A 15,000-nucleotide genomic window follows, 5' to 3' on the forward strand; every position below is an offset into this window, starting at 1 on the left:
GTCAATGACTGCTTTTCGACAAAAGGAAAACTAACTATGCGATACTAAAATTAACAAGATAAACAACAAAGGCAATGAGCACCTTTCCACGAAGCAGAAAGCAAAATCTTGATCTAGAATATTCCATCATATTCATTTCAATCTCACACTCTTCAAGTTATCAAGAAATCAACAAGTTAAAAACCACAGAAAGATGTAAAAAAACCAAACTAGATTTACTGGTGATTACGCTTTAAGTATATTGGAAGCTACCACTAAATAATCTTTATTGTAATATTCAAGGAGAAATACTCAATATACTCCAGACCTGTACTCATGCCTCTTGATGAATATTTTTAGTGAATAATAATTATTATTTGATTTCTATCGCTGTCAGCTCACAAAACTGTTGTTCCAGACAGAGAGAGGACTGTTAGTGGTGCCGTTTTGTGGAGAACGTGGGAGCTCTTTAATGTCCACCACTCCACATGATGTCATGTTACAGCTTATCTAAAAAAATTAAAATTCAAGCCACTATCAGGATTGGTGTCATATTAACAGAATTACTGCGTGAAAATGGTTTAACATACACAAAATACCCGGTTTACAATCTAAACCAACTATTGACAGGTGGCTTCGATGAGATTTGAACCCATGACCTCTGTTACATGTATGCCTGTGCAATGCTCAAGCCACTCAGTTGTGAGTTATAGGCTCAAAGTCCTGTGTTGTTTGAAACATTCCATTTGACCCAAGTCACAACAGTGACTTTTGGCAGTGACCGAGTTGAACTGGAACAAGGGCGACAAAGGAAATGTCAATAATTTAAAATAAAATGTTATAAGCCCCCCTTAAAGAGTTCCAATGTAACTGTTATGAATTTAAAAGAACAATACAAGGGGCTTTAGCTAACATGCTGACTACAGTGTATAAACTTGAAGTAAAATACTCACCAACTTTTTGGAACTATTTTGCTGTGACAACTGAGGGCCCTTGCTTTTTTCATCATCATCGTCATCATCTTTGTAAGCTGCTTGATTTGAATCAGGAGCTTCTTCGTCGGATGGCCTTTGGGAATAAATTAGCAGAGTTCAAGAACACCCAGTACAGAATACATAGTTTTTGACATAATTTTTCAGGCATAATATAAAATATCATCACTCATATCACAAAGAAACTCTATTGGCAAGTCAAATACAAGATGGTTCAGAACAAATCAGGCCCCGCAACAACAGCAAAAGGGGTGACCAGAGCTACCGTTACATGAATATTTGTGTGACTGTTGGGCCCTCAACCCATTGGCATCCAAACCGGCCGAAACCGGCCAGACTTAGTATTTTACTCTGTCTAATGCCAGACGATTTTACTCGTCAATGGGGAACCCCTGGGAGTCAATGGATTAATTAATGTGAAAGTCCTCTTTCACACTTGTCACTTGTAGATCTCACTCTGTCTAGCACCAGGAAATTTTTGCACTCATAGAAGGGGAACCCCTTTGCTGCAAAATGGTTAACAGACATGTCTACTTATACCCTGGATGCCAGAGGAATTTTTTTTCAAGGTCGGAGAGAACGCTCTGTGATTCTAAATGAACAGTCTGTTAATTTAGAATCACTGAGCGTTCTCTTCGACCTTGAAAAAAAAATTCCGCTAGTACTCAGGGTTAAGTCCACTAAAAAAACGGTCTCTTTTTACAGTTTCTATCCAATGAATGACACTTGCAGATTTTACTCTCTTATGACAGACGATTTTCCTAGTCAATGAGGTAGTCTTAGGGGCGGAACTGTTAACTTATGCCATTAAAATACTAAGAATTTTTTCAAAGTAACTAATATGTATCAACAATAATAATGATAATAATAATTATTATTGTTGATAATTATTATTAGCATAATTACATTGGTGATTATTGAAAATTCTCTGCACTAATTGGTTGCACTTGAGGTGATTATTTAGCCCTTGAGGGCGAAGGGTCTAATTGTTTTAGTATCACCCAACTAGTGGGACAGAAAAGGCAATAATAAAGTTAGCAAATGCAAGTTGAAAATATATTTCTTTGGGAATAAAACGAAAGAAAGCGTCATGCTTTTCCCTACTCGAAGACTATTACTAATAGTCCTCTAGTAGCGTAGCCAATCAAAAGGCAGGATTAATGTCACTGTTCCTTGGTATCAACATAGTTAGCTTTTAACGCATAACGTAAGGTGCAATAGAACGAGACAACAGACATATTGGCGTTTTTGAGGGGAACACTGCCTTGCGACTGGTTAGCCTATGCGACTTCCGGATCGCTTGATATAGAACAACCTCACAGTTTATCTCCCCAGCACTACGAGCTGATTGGTAAACAGCACGTGCTGGATCGGACAAGAGTATTGGTTAGTGAGCCATGTACAAAGGCAAACGAGCCAACAAGTTTGGGGGAAGTCGCTGCGCAGACTTAACCGCACCTCGCAGGAGTGACCCAATTTTAATGAAGGCAAGGCGATAAACCCAACCCATCTCTAAAGGGAGGGAGGGAGGGGGAAAAAACTTTAACAAATGCCAACAGCTAGTTGGTTTACTATAGAAGACAAACTGCCAAGTGAACCTTGGACGGCTAACTGAGGCTTTTATAGCTAGACTCTGTCTATTAAAGTAGCCAGTTGTACAGCTTCTACTATGAGCAGCTAGGTTTTACACATGCTCTTTAACAGTTATGAATGAGGCCTTAACAGATTTGGCCTATGCACGTGTACGTTATAAACTGAGATCTAGGAACAAAGTCTCTATGTCCTCATTTTATTTACAACAAAACAATTGATTTTATGACCTTGAATGACCGACTAAAAAAAACACGAAGATAACTAATGCGACATGAATAGCCCCTTTTAGTATGGTCACGTTCCACTAACCGTATTTTACTGACGGGGCAGTAAAATCTCATTTTGCATTAGTCCACTAGTTGGGTGATACTCATATGTGATAATCATCTTTAGAAGCATTTTTTTCAAAAATTGGCCACAAGGTGACAGACAAAGAAATTAAATAATTTACTGTTTTAAATCGTCTTCGCCATAATGAGTTAATAATTGTTTACGTCTGTTGTTCGTATTTTTAACAAAAATGCATATTTTTCAAATAATCACCTATGCAATATTAATATACTAATAAAAACAATGTTATTCACCTCAGGCTCAGTAAATATCAGTGAATAAAAAGCAAGACGAAGATATTCATCTTACCTCCGGCAAGTAATCTACAAGTTAGTTTGTAGAGAGAGAAATAGAGAAGACAGAAAACAAGGATAAAAGAAGTATGACATTTTCTGCAGTAAAACAGCTGCTTTAACTAGATCAACATCAGTCTCATATCTATAACTTATATGAAAAAAGAGTAAAAATATTTACATTATCATTAAAGTTTTAGAACAATACATAATACTTTAAGTGCAAAGATTATTTTAATTTATATTATTTTTAAGGTCACCTTGGTAAAAAGACTTGTGTAGAACTGACAAGGATTGGTGCTTCACCAACTTTTTCTGAAAGAATAACAAATTTGATCTTTAATGATGGGACAATAATATTATTATTAAAGTCCGAGCCTGAGAGGGAGAGGAATAATGATTGTTTCAGAGGATTAAGAGTCACCCATGATGGCAAGCTAGGAAGCAAACTGCAGGGGACAGAAGTTTTCCCTCCTAAGGCAAAACAAATTTCTCTGAAATCCATTTAACAAATTGATGTCAGTTTTTCATGGGTCTGTCCTGTTATTGATCATGAATTTCGTCACAACATTGTCAAAGTAGCTGTGGATCTATGAGGCGATAGCCGAGTGGATCTGCAGACTATTTTCACGATGTCGTGACGAAATTCATTGTCAATAATAGGACAGATGCATGAAAAAACTGACATCAATTTGTTTTTTACAATAACAAAAAGGCAGAGGGGTCAAAATTAAGTCAAAACACGAGAAGAATGCAAGACAAAAATGTGAGAAACTTCAATCTGATGCAAGCAATATCATGTCATTATCACATAATAAATTATAAATTTATGTGTCCGTCCACATATTGACAACACAAATTAGTCAATGAGCACGCAAGAATTTTGCAGTCGTTGTAAAAAACATACTGTATGAAGGACAAGTTTCCAAATGACTAGAACTACCTTTCTTTCGTCCATTTTTCTTGCGTTGCCTATGAGATTTCTTCTTTCTTTCATCGTCACTGTGATTGCTAACTGGACAATTTGCTGATGGAGCGCTTGTACTTGCTTTACCTCTGTCAAAAGCAATAAAATGCTTAATGTGGACATCAGCAGTGCTTTAACAAAAGAAAACCATAGAAGTTACATGGGTGGAGCTATAATTCCAAGGTAGATACTTTCAAGACACTGTTCCAGCACAAAGCCCTAACCTGGGAGGGAATAATCTCAGGTTGTGCCGGTACCCTTTTGTTGTCATATTTCTATTTAATATTGCCTTTCTAATTTAGTTTATTTCAATTTCTGGGGTACAATAAACATTTTGTTGTTGTCATTAGATCTATTGACTGTGCAATGCTGTTTTGCTAGAAGTCTAATTATTGACAACTCACATTTTGTCTTTTAAGGACGGTGCCTACTAATTCAAAGGTATTTTTGTGTGGTTTACTGAATATGCAGGAAAAGCAGATCTTAACAAGTTTTTTGAAATCCAAAAAGAAAATTGGGGGTAACGACACATTTTTCGAAGATAATTAACCAACAATATTTGCAGAAAGCTTTAAAATACAAAGCAATGTATGGCGTTCTTTGCCAAATTGAAGCTTAATTATCTCTGGAAAATTCATGGTTACCCCCAATTTTCTTTTTGGATATACCCAGAGAACTTGCTAAGTTCTGCTTTCTCTGCATAGTTTTGAACCGTGCAAAAATATCCCTGTATTAATAAGCACCACCGATAGGAAATCCGAGTATCTCTAGATGCGCAGAACGTATGCGCAATAACAATAGTAGGCACCGTCCTTAATCCCATTGACTCCTGAACCACCACCACATTGCAAGTAACATTGTCTGGTGTTATATAGACAAAGTAAAATCTAGTCTCACTTCTGTCAATGGATTAAACTGTTTTATCTCCAAAATAAAGTTGGTGACTCCCATAATTTTTCTTATTACTGGCAAGTACCGGTAACCAACTACCCTACGAGCAGAGACCCTTCAATCTTCGTAAGTCAAAATATAGAAGAGACAAAGACTCTGCGCAGTTAAAAAACTACATTCAGGTTCTTTTGAGACTCATTTGCCATTATTGCATTAATCTGCACTAGAAATAACACACTTCTTACAGATACAGTTCATGAATTATCCGATGAGTTATTTTAAACCCCCATGGGGCTTCTTTTTATCATTTTTCCCGGGAAAGGGGACATAATAAAGTAGAAGCATAACATACCTCATTTTTATCTCAATGGATGGTGACAATGTTTTGTTTGAAGGTGGAAAGCACTGTACATTGATCTGAGGCTGATGACGCAGGCTGTGGACCAGTCTCAAGGTTGGACCCTTTTTCCAAAAAAAGTCTACTTAGTCTTAGACTAGTTAACTTGCACACATAACAATAGGAATGATAACAGATTCAGTAGATAAGCACGAAAAAGGTCAACATGATTTTAATGTCCCGTTTTCCATTTTGAACTTTTGTGTGCAGCATGCAGTCATCCCAATTTTACAGACCTGTGACAATCATGAATAATGACAGCAACTTCAAGTCTTTTTATTAAAATTTCCTTTCTTTTGTTCCCACAAGCCCCAAGGTCAAGATGAATATCACTAGACAATCTAGTGTTGCTAAATCCAGTTTGAAAGATGGTCTTAACATTTTTAGCATAATTTTAAAATTATTTTTTCTGCCCAAAAAATTAGTACTTACTGTTTTAGGAAGTTCTAGTGACACTCTAGGCTGCTCTTTTGTTTTGTAAACCTAGTAAACCAATGAAAGTCCATTACAAATAAACAGAGAATTAAATGATAAGTTAATGTCAGTTGTGAGACCCAAATACACCTTATTCCAAAATGGCCGCTGATTTATGCAGATACAAATTGGCCCTTGTTGCCTCGTTCATGATAAAATATTCTTTTGAATTTTAAGCTTAAGAACGAGGCATCAAGGGCTTATTTGAATAAAAACAAAAGAATATTTAAATGGCGGCCATTTTGGAATAAGGTGTATTATACATGTATAAATTATATTAAAAAAGGAAAGTGCTCTACTTACATGAGGTCTCAGAGAGCCACTTTCAGGCAAATGCTCCTTATTTGATGCTGTCTGCAAGCCCCCACATGAAGAGAAACGCTCCTGATTTTTACCACCAATCATGTTCCCAGTTCCTTTTATCATGGACCTGCGGGTAGCTGCAAGGTTCAAAGGCCTCTTTAACAGACCAGCCTCTATGGATGATTTCTTACCTGTATGAAAACACTGAGCTGGTCATTAATAATATTTATTATATGGCTTGTGTTTGTAGCCGATATAACGTGTGCTCTGATTGGCTAATTGTGACTGAATTGTAGGGCATTATTCTCCCGTAAATTATGCCCACAGGGCCGATTACGGCCTTGCAAAAACAAAGCAAAAGGTAATTAAAAAGCCATATAACAAACTACTTACTAACCGAGCTAGCTTGAGGCGTCAAAGTTTGCTACAGCTTTCAGGTTAGAGTCAGTGCAACAAGTCATTATTTTATCCACAATACGAGGACAGATGCTGAAATTGTTAAACTTCAAAACGTGTTAACATACCAGCCTCCTTGACAGTGCCTTTCACGTTTTGTGATGGCTGTGTCTCTGTCATTTGGTTTCCTCCATTGACAACAGCGCTGTCTGATGACATGTCACTGGATGAACTTGTCAAAGCTGATAGCTTCTGTCGAGTGCCTGCTGTCGCCCCAGCTACCAAGCTTTAAGATCACAAAGGACGAGTTCTTAAATTAGTGGGTGTTCTTAATAAGAGCCTAAAAAGTCAGCTAACCTTGATACAGTCTTGCAGTAAATTCTGCAATTAAATATGGCATTTCTTTAAAGCAAGAACAAAGAGTTTGCTAGTTTCAATGCCGGAAACATCTTTGCTTTGAAGATCCAGTGAGGCCTGTTACTCATGAATTATAGTGGCCTAGATAGTTTAACAAAATTCCAGTCAAATGCACACCTGTAGAGAACTGAGAAGATGATGACAGCAGGGTTTGCTTACACACCTTGATGTCCTCGTGACAATACGAGATAATTTCTTGGGTAGCGAAGGTGCATTCTTGGAGCTCTTAATAAATCTCTTTACCCAGTTCCTCACACTATCCAAAGACGAGAACTCACTGAGCGGAAGGCGTGTCCATGGGTTAGAATTGTTCATATCTAGTACAGCCACTGCAAGTGCACGCCCAACCTATGTGAAGGATCATTTTGTTTTAAACATTTTATCTACTTATTAGTATCTTTGTAGAATCAAATATCTGTATTATTTGTAAATTATCTCACAGCAACTTTTACTGAATGCACAAGGATGTCTATGCTCGCTTGATGATTTCCTTGTATAAAAATGTAATCTCAGTAAGGGATGCCATTTCACATTAGCAATACTATTTTATGCAGGATCTTAAGTAAAGATACAGCGTAAAAAACATGGACCCAGAGACAATAACATTATTTTTACCTCTTCATAAATTTCTTGTGTGTATTTGGGTGGGAAGCCTGGAGCAGGAGGTGGTGTGGCTCGACCGCTGTCACAAGTAGCAGGAGGTAGACAATTCACAGTCCTTCCACAGTTGTAATTACATTCTAGTGTATAGCTATGACAAAAAGACAACTTACTGTACAGGGTAGGAAAATTTGATTATGTACATGATTAGTAGATAGTAAATTTAAGTGTTTTATTACCATTGCTTAAACATATCTCAGGCCCAATAGAGGTGTGCATAATCCTTAAAAGTGCACATACCAAGCTTACATTGTACCAATAATCTTACTTGACTTGAAAGATTATAAGTGGACAATGAACCAAACTTACATTCCACAGTAGTTAGTGCCACTGTAGGTAAAACTGTGGATTTATTGTTGACACCATTCTTTGCAATGCGGAAATTACACACTGATGGCCTGACACAAGACAACTAAGGCAAACTTCACTTGCCCAGGTGGAGAGCAAACCTACATTTTTTTCCCAAGAGCAGAGCACAGTTGCTTGACCATTATGGCAGAAAATAAGCCCAATTCGACAGTTAAAAAAACAATTAAGTCACTTTTAATGTACATGTAGTCTGCTTTGTAACCATGTACTATAATACAGAGAAAACTAAGTTTGTTCTATGTGCACCCTTACTTATTAATAAAGATGTAACTCACCAGTGAACGATTCCAGTAGCTTTATAGATTGCAACGCGACCACTTCCTTCCTTTGAACTTCCATCTCGCTTGTCTTTGCTGTACATGTTCTTTTCTGTAAAGTTGCAAGCTGAAAAATCAAAGTTCGCTGAATTCAAAGAAATGAGTTTTGGAAACAAAACGGAGCTCACATAGTCATCTTCGTTCTCAAGGTAATTTGCATAAACAAAACAGCCCCGCTTGGAAGCATGACCATGAAGATCCACATAATACGCCACACCACTGTTCATATCATTTGAAGTCTTGGGTAAACATTTGCCCACTTTTGAGGTTTCACTCTGTAGCATTCCCACAAGTGAATTCTTTAAAGGATTATTATTAGCTGGACATTGTGAAAGACCTTCACTTAATATACTGCTTGTGCTATCTTTTGAGAGCCCATTAACAGATTTCTCCTGATGAGTTTCATTGCTTGATGAATCAATCTCAGAAGAAGACAGTAAAACATTTTTCTCAACTTGCAAAACACTAACGTCTTCAGACAGCAGGAGACCTCTGTGCTTATCCTTGTTATTGTTTTCATCATCTGCCTCTTCAACTGTTTTACATGTTATATTTTGTAACTCCATTTTAACTGATTCTGCATCTGGAGAGCCTGGCTTTAGCTCTGTGTGCAATAAAACCACATCAGAGCTGTCGTTCTCAATTGCAAAATCTGCAATGCTATCATTCACATCCTCATGGTGTTCATCTAGGTGGCTCCTGCATGTATTCCCAGCATCCAAAATTTGGTTAACATCTCCATGGATGTGATGATACATGACAATGCATTTTGCAGCAAATATAGTTGGATGAAGAAGAGGATCCGGCTCAAGGTAAACACGGTTCAAATTTGTACCCCGAGAATCAGTACGATAGTGGCCCCGTTTGACACCATCTGGATTTAACATTGGTATCATCTTGAAAACATAATGGTTCCGTAAAACCACAGCCCTTGGATCATCTTTTCGTAAAATAAAGTCCAAAAATCCATTGAAGACAAAACTTGATGGTGTCTCTCCTGGATGCACTCTTGCACTCAAAAAGAATACCTACAGTTGTACAAGAGTAAAAAAAAAATTCCAGAAAGTCAAATTTGACTCATCGACAATAACAAAAAATCCCAATCAATATTATTAACATAGCGATAGATCAATAACTAGATCTTATTACTGATTCATCACATTAGAGAATGCACAATGCAGCCAATGGATTTGAAATTTTCTCCAGACCATTTGTCTGTTTCATTTTCTGCCCCTATCCTTTCATAGCCTGTGAACACAGACATATTTCTGGCAGTTGTTTCTCTCCCCCCAAAAGATAGCTATTTTTCAGGGAAAGATCCGATTGCCGGAAACACTTCTGCGTTCGCAGGCTAATCCTTTCCCTCTTCCATGGCTTATGTGGTGTGATAGGTACTGGAATGATTGGGACATGGTTGGTTCAAGATGGCCAGGTAATTAAGGGATGGCCAGGCATAAGTACATTTGATGGTCTGAGGGCCACTAGTCTCAATGGATAACCCTATCATTTTCTCTCATACCGGTAATTAATTTTATACTTTTTTTTATTACACTAGTCTCGTAATTAGTGAGAAATGATTTCTTGCCTTTTTTCCTTGAAACACGTGAGCCCTGGGAACAGTTTTATCGGGGAAAAGATGAGGCAGACAGTCCTCCCTTTTGTCCGTCATGCCTTTAGCTGATGTCACTGTTAGAAGATCCACTCTCAGATTGTCCAATGAATAACAAAGAAGCTCCCTATGATAATAGATAGCATCATTTGGTGACGACAGGGTCATCGGTTGACATTTGAAAGTTCTATCTAACTCCTCAAGCTTTGATTGACATTCTGAATAAGAGTATGGATAACAGAAGGCAAAGTAATGCACTGCATTACGCTGATCAGGAAAGCGATAAGTGAATGACAATCTGAACTGCCCATCAACTGTCTGAAATAAAAACAACAACAACAATAAGCATTGTTTTAAAGTTGACATAACCAATCAAAGTTGCTCTACTAAAGATCAAATAATAATGTCGTTTTTTGATGAGAAGGAAAAAAGAAGTAGCACCTGAATAAAAATCTCTCATAGCGGTGTATAGAGAACCTACAAACTCTGAGCCTGGCATGAAACCAAGTCCAGAATTTGAACCCAAGAAACGATTATGGAGATTCACTCAACAGTGTGTTAAGTTGCAATGTACTTCCACCTTGACTGCACAAGAATTGTTGTGTGGAGACATGGTGCTGTGGTGGTAATACCCCCGCATATTCCCAATCCTGGCCTGGGTTTGATGGGTTAGTGTAAAGCTCAATCACGGGCACAGTGTTGTTTCTCAGCCACCAGACTTCTCCACACTGTCTCTTTAGCAAGATGTAAATTGGGTACCGGCAACATACGTGTAAAGCTGGGAATATCCCTGTTACAGACTGGCACCCCATCCAGCTACCGTGTAATTGAAACTGTGATAACCTTCAGCTATGTGCACCCACCTGATTGTGTGCCACTTTGCTTTTTTTTTACAACTATTGCCGATGTTTTCTTCACAAATAATGCCAGATTTTGTCTTTCCTTTATAAATTAATATTACAAGAGGAAGACAGAATCTGGCATAGTTTAGGTAATCACGACAATCAGCAGAAATTTGGGATGTTATCGAAAACGAAATCAAAATCTACATCTAACTGTTCAAACTCTGCTTGGATTCATAAGATTTTTTTGTCAAGCCACACTTCTCTTGTTAAAACCAAACTTTTGTTCAGACAACGGTTACTCAGAGTAACCATAACACAAATTAAGCTTTTTATGGATCTCAAATTCAAGGCGAATTCCTTAAATCGAATAATGCTTACTTCATATTTTGGCTTATCTCGTATCCTCTCCCATTTATTCCGAGTTGGGACAACTTTAACCAAAGGTGTCATTCCCTGACCATACAATTTTCCTTGACGGTTTAAGTTCATGATATTTATTCGCAACAGTTTGCCTTGCTGGCTTCCTTTGACGCCAAAATAAAACCATGTCCTGTTAGCGTTTTCACCCTCCATTCCCGCACAGTCAGGAGCTGTCCAAACATTATAATCATAATCTGGAGAGATAACGACTGTCCCATCATCTTCTGGTGAGGGCGGGTTTTCCTCGAGTTTCACTCTTTCGACACGGGCTAAGTTTCCCGAGTCGAAATTCGAAAAGAAAGTGAAAGGCCCTACTCTCTCCTCCATAACATCTTACTGTACTTTGGATGAGAAACTACACTCCGACCGTAACGTCTTTTTTTGTTAAACGCCATCTTCGTTGGCGCTATCCGCCATTTTGAGAGCGAGTCGTTTTCAACTGTCCGTTGTTGCCCCGCAACCATCTACTAGTTCTCAGTCCGAAGATAAATATAAATATTAGCGGTCGACCGCGCGTTTTACCCAGTCGTGGAGCCTGTTGCAAATTATTTGTTAACCCCTTTAGCCTGGTCCGTAAGGATAAGAGCATCGCTTTCTGGTCATTTTCCCAAAAAATAATTACCAAACATTGAAAAGTGCATAGCATAAAGTAATAATGCAACAATGGTTGGTTGTACGGCTGTCAGGATGTATACATATATTTTGGGTGCCTGACAAAATATTGGTAAACCAAAAAATATACATACATTCTCACAGCCATACAACCAGCCTTGCGTTATTATTTTGTTTTTAGTCTACAAATTATTTGCTGGTTACATCTCCCAAGATCCGACACTTTGACTTTGTTCAGGTGGCTCTTGCATAAAAAATTGTCTTTAGGATAAAGTGCTATCTCGACACAACAATTTGTCAGTTCTTTATACAAACAAGCGAGGGCAGGGGTGGAGAGTAATACACGAAGAAGGGGAAGCAGAGGAAAAAACGAAGTTAAGAAGATGCCCAAGGAGCAGAAAAATATGTCAGAAATTGTGGCAAAACTTTTACCTCTTGCCTTTTACCCCCTCCCCCCCCCCCTCCCCGAAAATCTCCTCACCACCGAGACCTGTCAAACCGTAGCTATCGCAAAAGACAATACGATAATTGACACAACCACATGTCACTGTTTATTATAAATCCTTTTTCAGATACAAAACGGCAACATCTAACTGACTCCGCTAATTTAAGGCGAGCTAATAAGGTCCCAAAAAGAGCCCAGTGGAAACTGGGCAAAAAACAGGATGTCTTGTATAAAGAGAAAGACTCGCGCTTTATGAGTGCGCAGTGCACTACAGCGCACTAAAGGAATTCTTAGCCGACTTCAGCTAAGTTAATGTGGTGTCGTTGGAAATAGATTAAAATTTGAACAACTTCTCCAATTTTTTCAAGTTTGGTGGTTTAAAAAAATCGCCATCATGAATTCAAAATGGACGGCTCACCCTGTTTAAATCCATTCATGTTGAAATCCACTGCTCGAGTGTTAAAAATGTTATTCGTATGTGGCAACACAGCAATTCTTGGTTTGCATCCACGTGATGAGACGGCCATGCTGGTGTACAAAACAACAGAAAATGGCCCCACAAGTTTTGCATCAGAGTAGAGTCAAATTCCCAAAAGACATTTTACAGCGTTGTTCTGTACACCAACATGGTCGTCGTGACGTCAGATGAAAACCCCCAATAGAAAATGGTTTGATTGCACGTGACGTCACAGCGGCCATCTTGTTGGAAAGAACAATAGCGAAAAGGTCTTTTGGGAACTTCCCAAGTTTTGCATAATAAAAGAGTCAAATTCCCAAAGACATTTTAGTGCATTGTTCTGTACACCAACATGGCCGCCGTGACGCCATGTGAAAACGCTCTAGTCTTGGTTTGCATCCACGTGATGAGACGGTCATGATGGTGTACAAAACAATAGAAAATGGCCCCACAAGTTTTCCATCAGAATAGAGTCAAATTCCCAATAGACATTTTACTGCATTGTTCTGTACACCATCATGGCCGCCGTGACGTCAAATTCAAACCATCAATAGTGATAGTGCCCCTTTAAAAGCAGCCGCTAAACAAATTATGCAAGTTTACTAGAGGTGTTCTATAGCGGTAAGAGATCAACGGGACCGATAATGCCAGCCCGGTATCTGTGGTGTTGTTCGATGCGGGAACGGGTCGTAGGTCCCGCAATGAGGACTTTTGAAAATGATCAGGGGAAGGCCAACGAAACCGTCACGAGAAAAATAAACATTTGCGAAGACCATGACCATTTACGATTGTTCCCTGATCTTCCTCGCGTTCTAAGATGTTGAAGTACGCTACAACTGAATTCAATTGGCGGGAACGCTTTTCCGCCTTCCCGGGCCACCACCAGCCTAAAAATGTTTTCTGTCATCCCCGGTTTTCCTTAAAAAAACGCATCTCTCGTGAGTCATCGACAAGTGCTTCTTGTGTTCTCTAAAAAAAGAAAGTAGAAAGCGGAAACATAGTCAAAAATAAAGGAAAGGAAGGGAAACATAAAAAGGGAAATTTCAGTTTTTATGTGAAAACTGGGCTACGCGTGCGAGAATTAATGTAAAGGAAAGGAAAGAAAAATAACTTTATTTAATTGTTTAGTCTTCTAGCGCTGGAGCACTAATTTAGGACACTGTAAACCGTGGAATCAAATTAACGCAAACAAAATCAAATCAAACGTTGGTTTTCGAGGAGAGGAGGAAACCGGAGTACCTCTCGATGAAGAGCGGAGAACCAACAAACTCAACCCAAATATGAAGCCGAGATTGCTGGGAGGCAAGTGCTCTCATCACTGCACCATCCCTGCACCCGAAGTAGTTCTTTAGTTTTTCAAGTAGTTCTTTAGTTCATAAAGATTACACACCAGACAAGAAAAACTACGCGAATGAATCTATTGAGGCATGCGCTACCCACAAACTTTTGGGCGCTTTTTTTAGCACCACTTCGATCCAAATTTTTTGCAGATGGTTGATTCAAATTTCATTCATTTCCATCCTCTTTCCCCTTGATACCCATACACGACAAAAAATACACAAATACGAGTCTTCTTGGTAACAAAAGTATAGCGATATTTGTTTCGCCTCCACTAATCTCTTTTTGGTCTTTAAAGTTGGAGATAAAATAGACTGACATTAGACAAGGAAAGTAGTTTGGTGAAGTTGGTTTGATTGCGATGAATGGGGTAATGAGAGTTCCGCTATCTCACCCACGTTTTCTTCTCCTCACTGGTAATCAAGTCGATAATAGCTCGCAACAAAGCAATTTCTTTGCTTCCTGCTCCAGTGCCAGCACTTAACTTCATCTTTGGTTGTGCTATTTTCTGTTTCAGCAGTTTGTCGAGTTCCACTCGCAGCTCCTGATACAAGAGACAATGTCAGCAATTTGTAAACTCTTTTTGGGTGCGAATGGATCCATGAGTGTGTAAAGTGATTTCGCGCTTGTTTTGGTTTAGTGCATAATTGTAAGCTCACTATAGACCGACATGAAACGGAGCACATCTTCATCAAAATTGTGGCAGGCTAAATAAATAAAATGGGAGTGCCATATAAAAAAAAAAAAACTAACAGATTACTTTCCAAGTCCAGATTACTCCCAGCTCAAATTATCTTATGCCATCGACATTCAACCGAGAAATCATCCGCATTAATATTCTGTAACGCTACAGTGTCACAAACAACACTCACCTTTACCAAATTAGCGATTCTTGT

At 38.5% G+C, this 15,000-nt stretch overlaps 2 protein-coding genes across 3 annotated transcripts in view; both read right to left on the reverse strand.

Moving 5' to 3' along the window:
- LOC137974854 (cytosolic carboxypeptidase-like protein 5) overlaps positions 1-11,713 on the reverse strand; it is a 14,343-nt gene extending 2,630 nt beyond the window's left edge. Inside the window, exons 1-13 of one of the 2 annotated variants that reach the window (XM_068821847.1) lie at positions 11,211-11,713; positions 9,964-10,305; positions 8,337-9,406; positions 7,648-7,783; positions 7,196-7,380; positions 6,744-6,901; positions 6,220-6,356; positions 5,875-5,925; positions 5,398-5,507; positions 4,131-4,243; positions 3,448-3,502; positions 933-1,047; positions 1-489 (exon numbers count right to left, since the gene is read on the reverse strand). The exon at positions 1-489 is cut by the window's left edge and continues 2,630 nt beyond it. In XM_068821847.1, coding sequence (XP_068677948.1) covers positions 373-489; positions 933-1,047; positions 3,448-3,502; positions 4,131-4,243; positions 5,398-5,507; positions 5,875-5,925; positions 6,220-6,356; positions 6,744-6,901; positions 7,196-7,380; positions 7,648-7,783; positions 8,337-9,406; positions 9,964-10,305; positions 11,211-11,579 — 2,958 coding nt within the window. In that variant the 5' untranslated portion in view covers positions 11,580-11,713 and the 3' untranslated portion in view covers positions 1-372. Of the gene's footprint in view, positions 490-932; positions 1,048-3,447; positions 3,503-4,130; positions 4,244-5,397; positions 5,508-5,874; positions 5,926-6,219; positions 6,411-6,743; positions 6,902-7,195; positions 7,381-7,647; positions 7,784-8,336; positions 9,407-9,963; positions 10,306-11,210 lie in introns of both variants that reach the window. The other variant, XM_068821846.1, reaches the window with a different exon arrangement.
- A 679-nt stretch (positions 11,714-12,392) lies between these two features.
- Positions 12,393-15,000, reverse strand: part of LOC137975442 (ATP-dependent DNA/RNA helicase DHX36-like) — a 63,231-nt gene continuing 60,623 nt past the window's right edge. The window contains exons 28-30 of the mRNA XM_068822563.1: positions 14,977-15,000; positions 14,499-14,648; positions 12,393-13,735 (exon numbers count right to left, since the gene is read on the reverse strand). The exon at positions 14,977-15,000 is cut by the window's right edge and continues 129 nt beyond it. Coding sequence (XP_068678664.1) covers positions 13,670-13,735; positions 14,499-14,648; positions 14,977-15,000 — 240 coding nt within the window. The 3' untranslated portion in view covers positions 12,393-13,669. The remainder of the gene's footprint in view (positions 13,736-14,498; positions 14,649-14,976) is intronic.

This window comes from Montipora foliosa, chromosome 11 (genome assembly GCF_036669935.1).
Source record: "Montipora foliosa isolate CH-2021 chromosome 11, ASM3666993v2, whole genome shotgun sequence".
NCBI lineage: Eukaryota > Metazoa > Cnidaria > Anthozoa > Scleractinia > Acroporidae > Montipora > Montipora foliosa.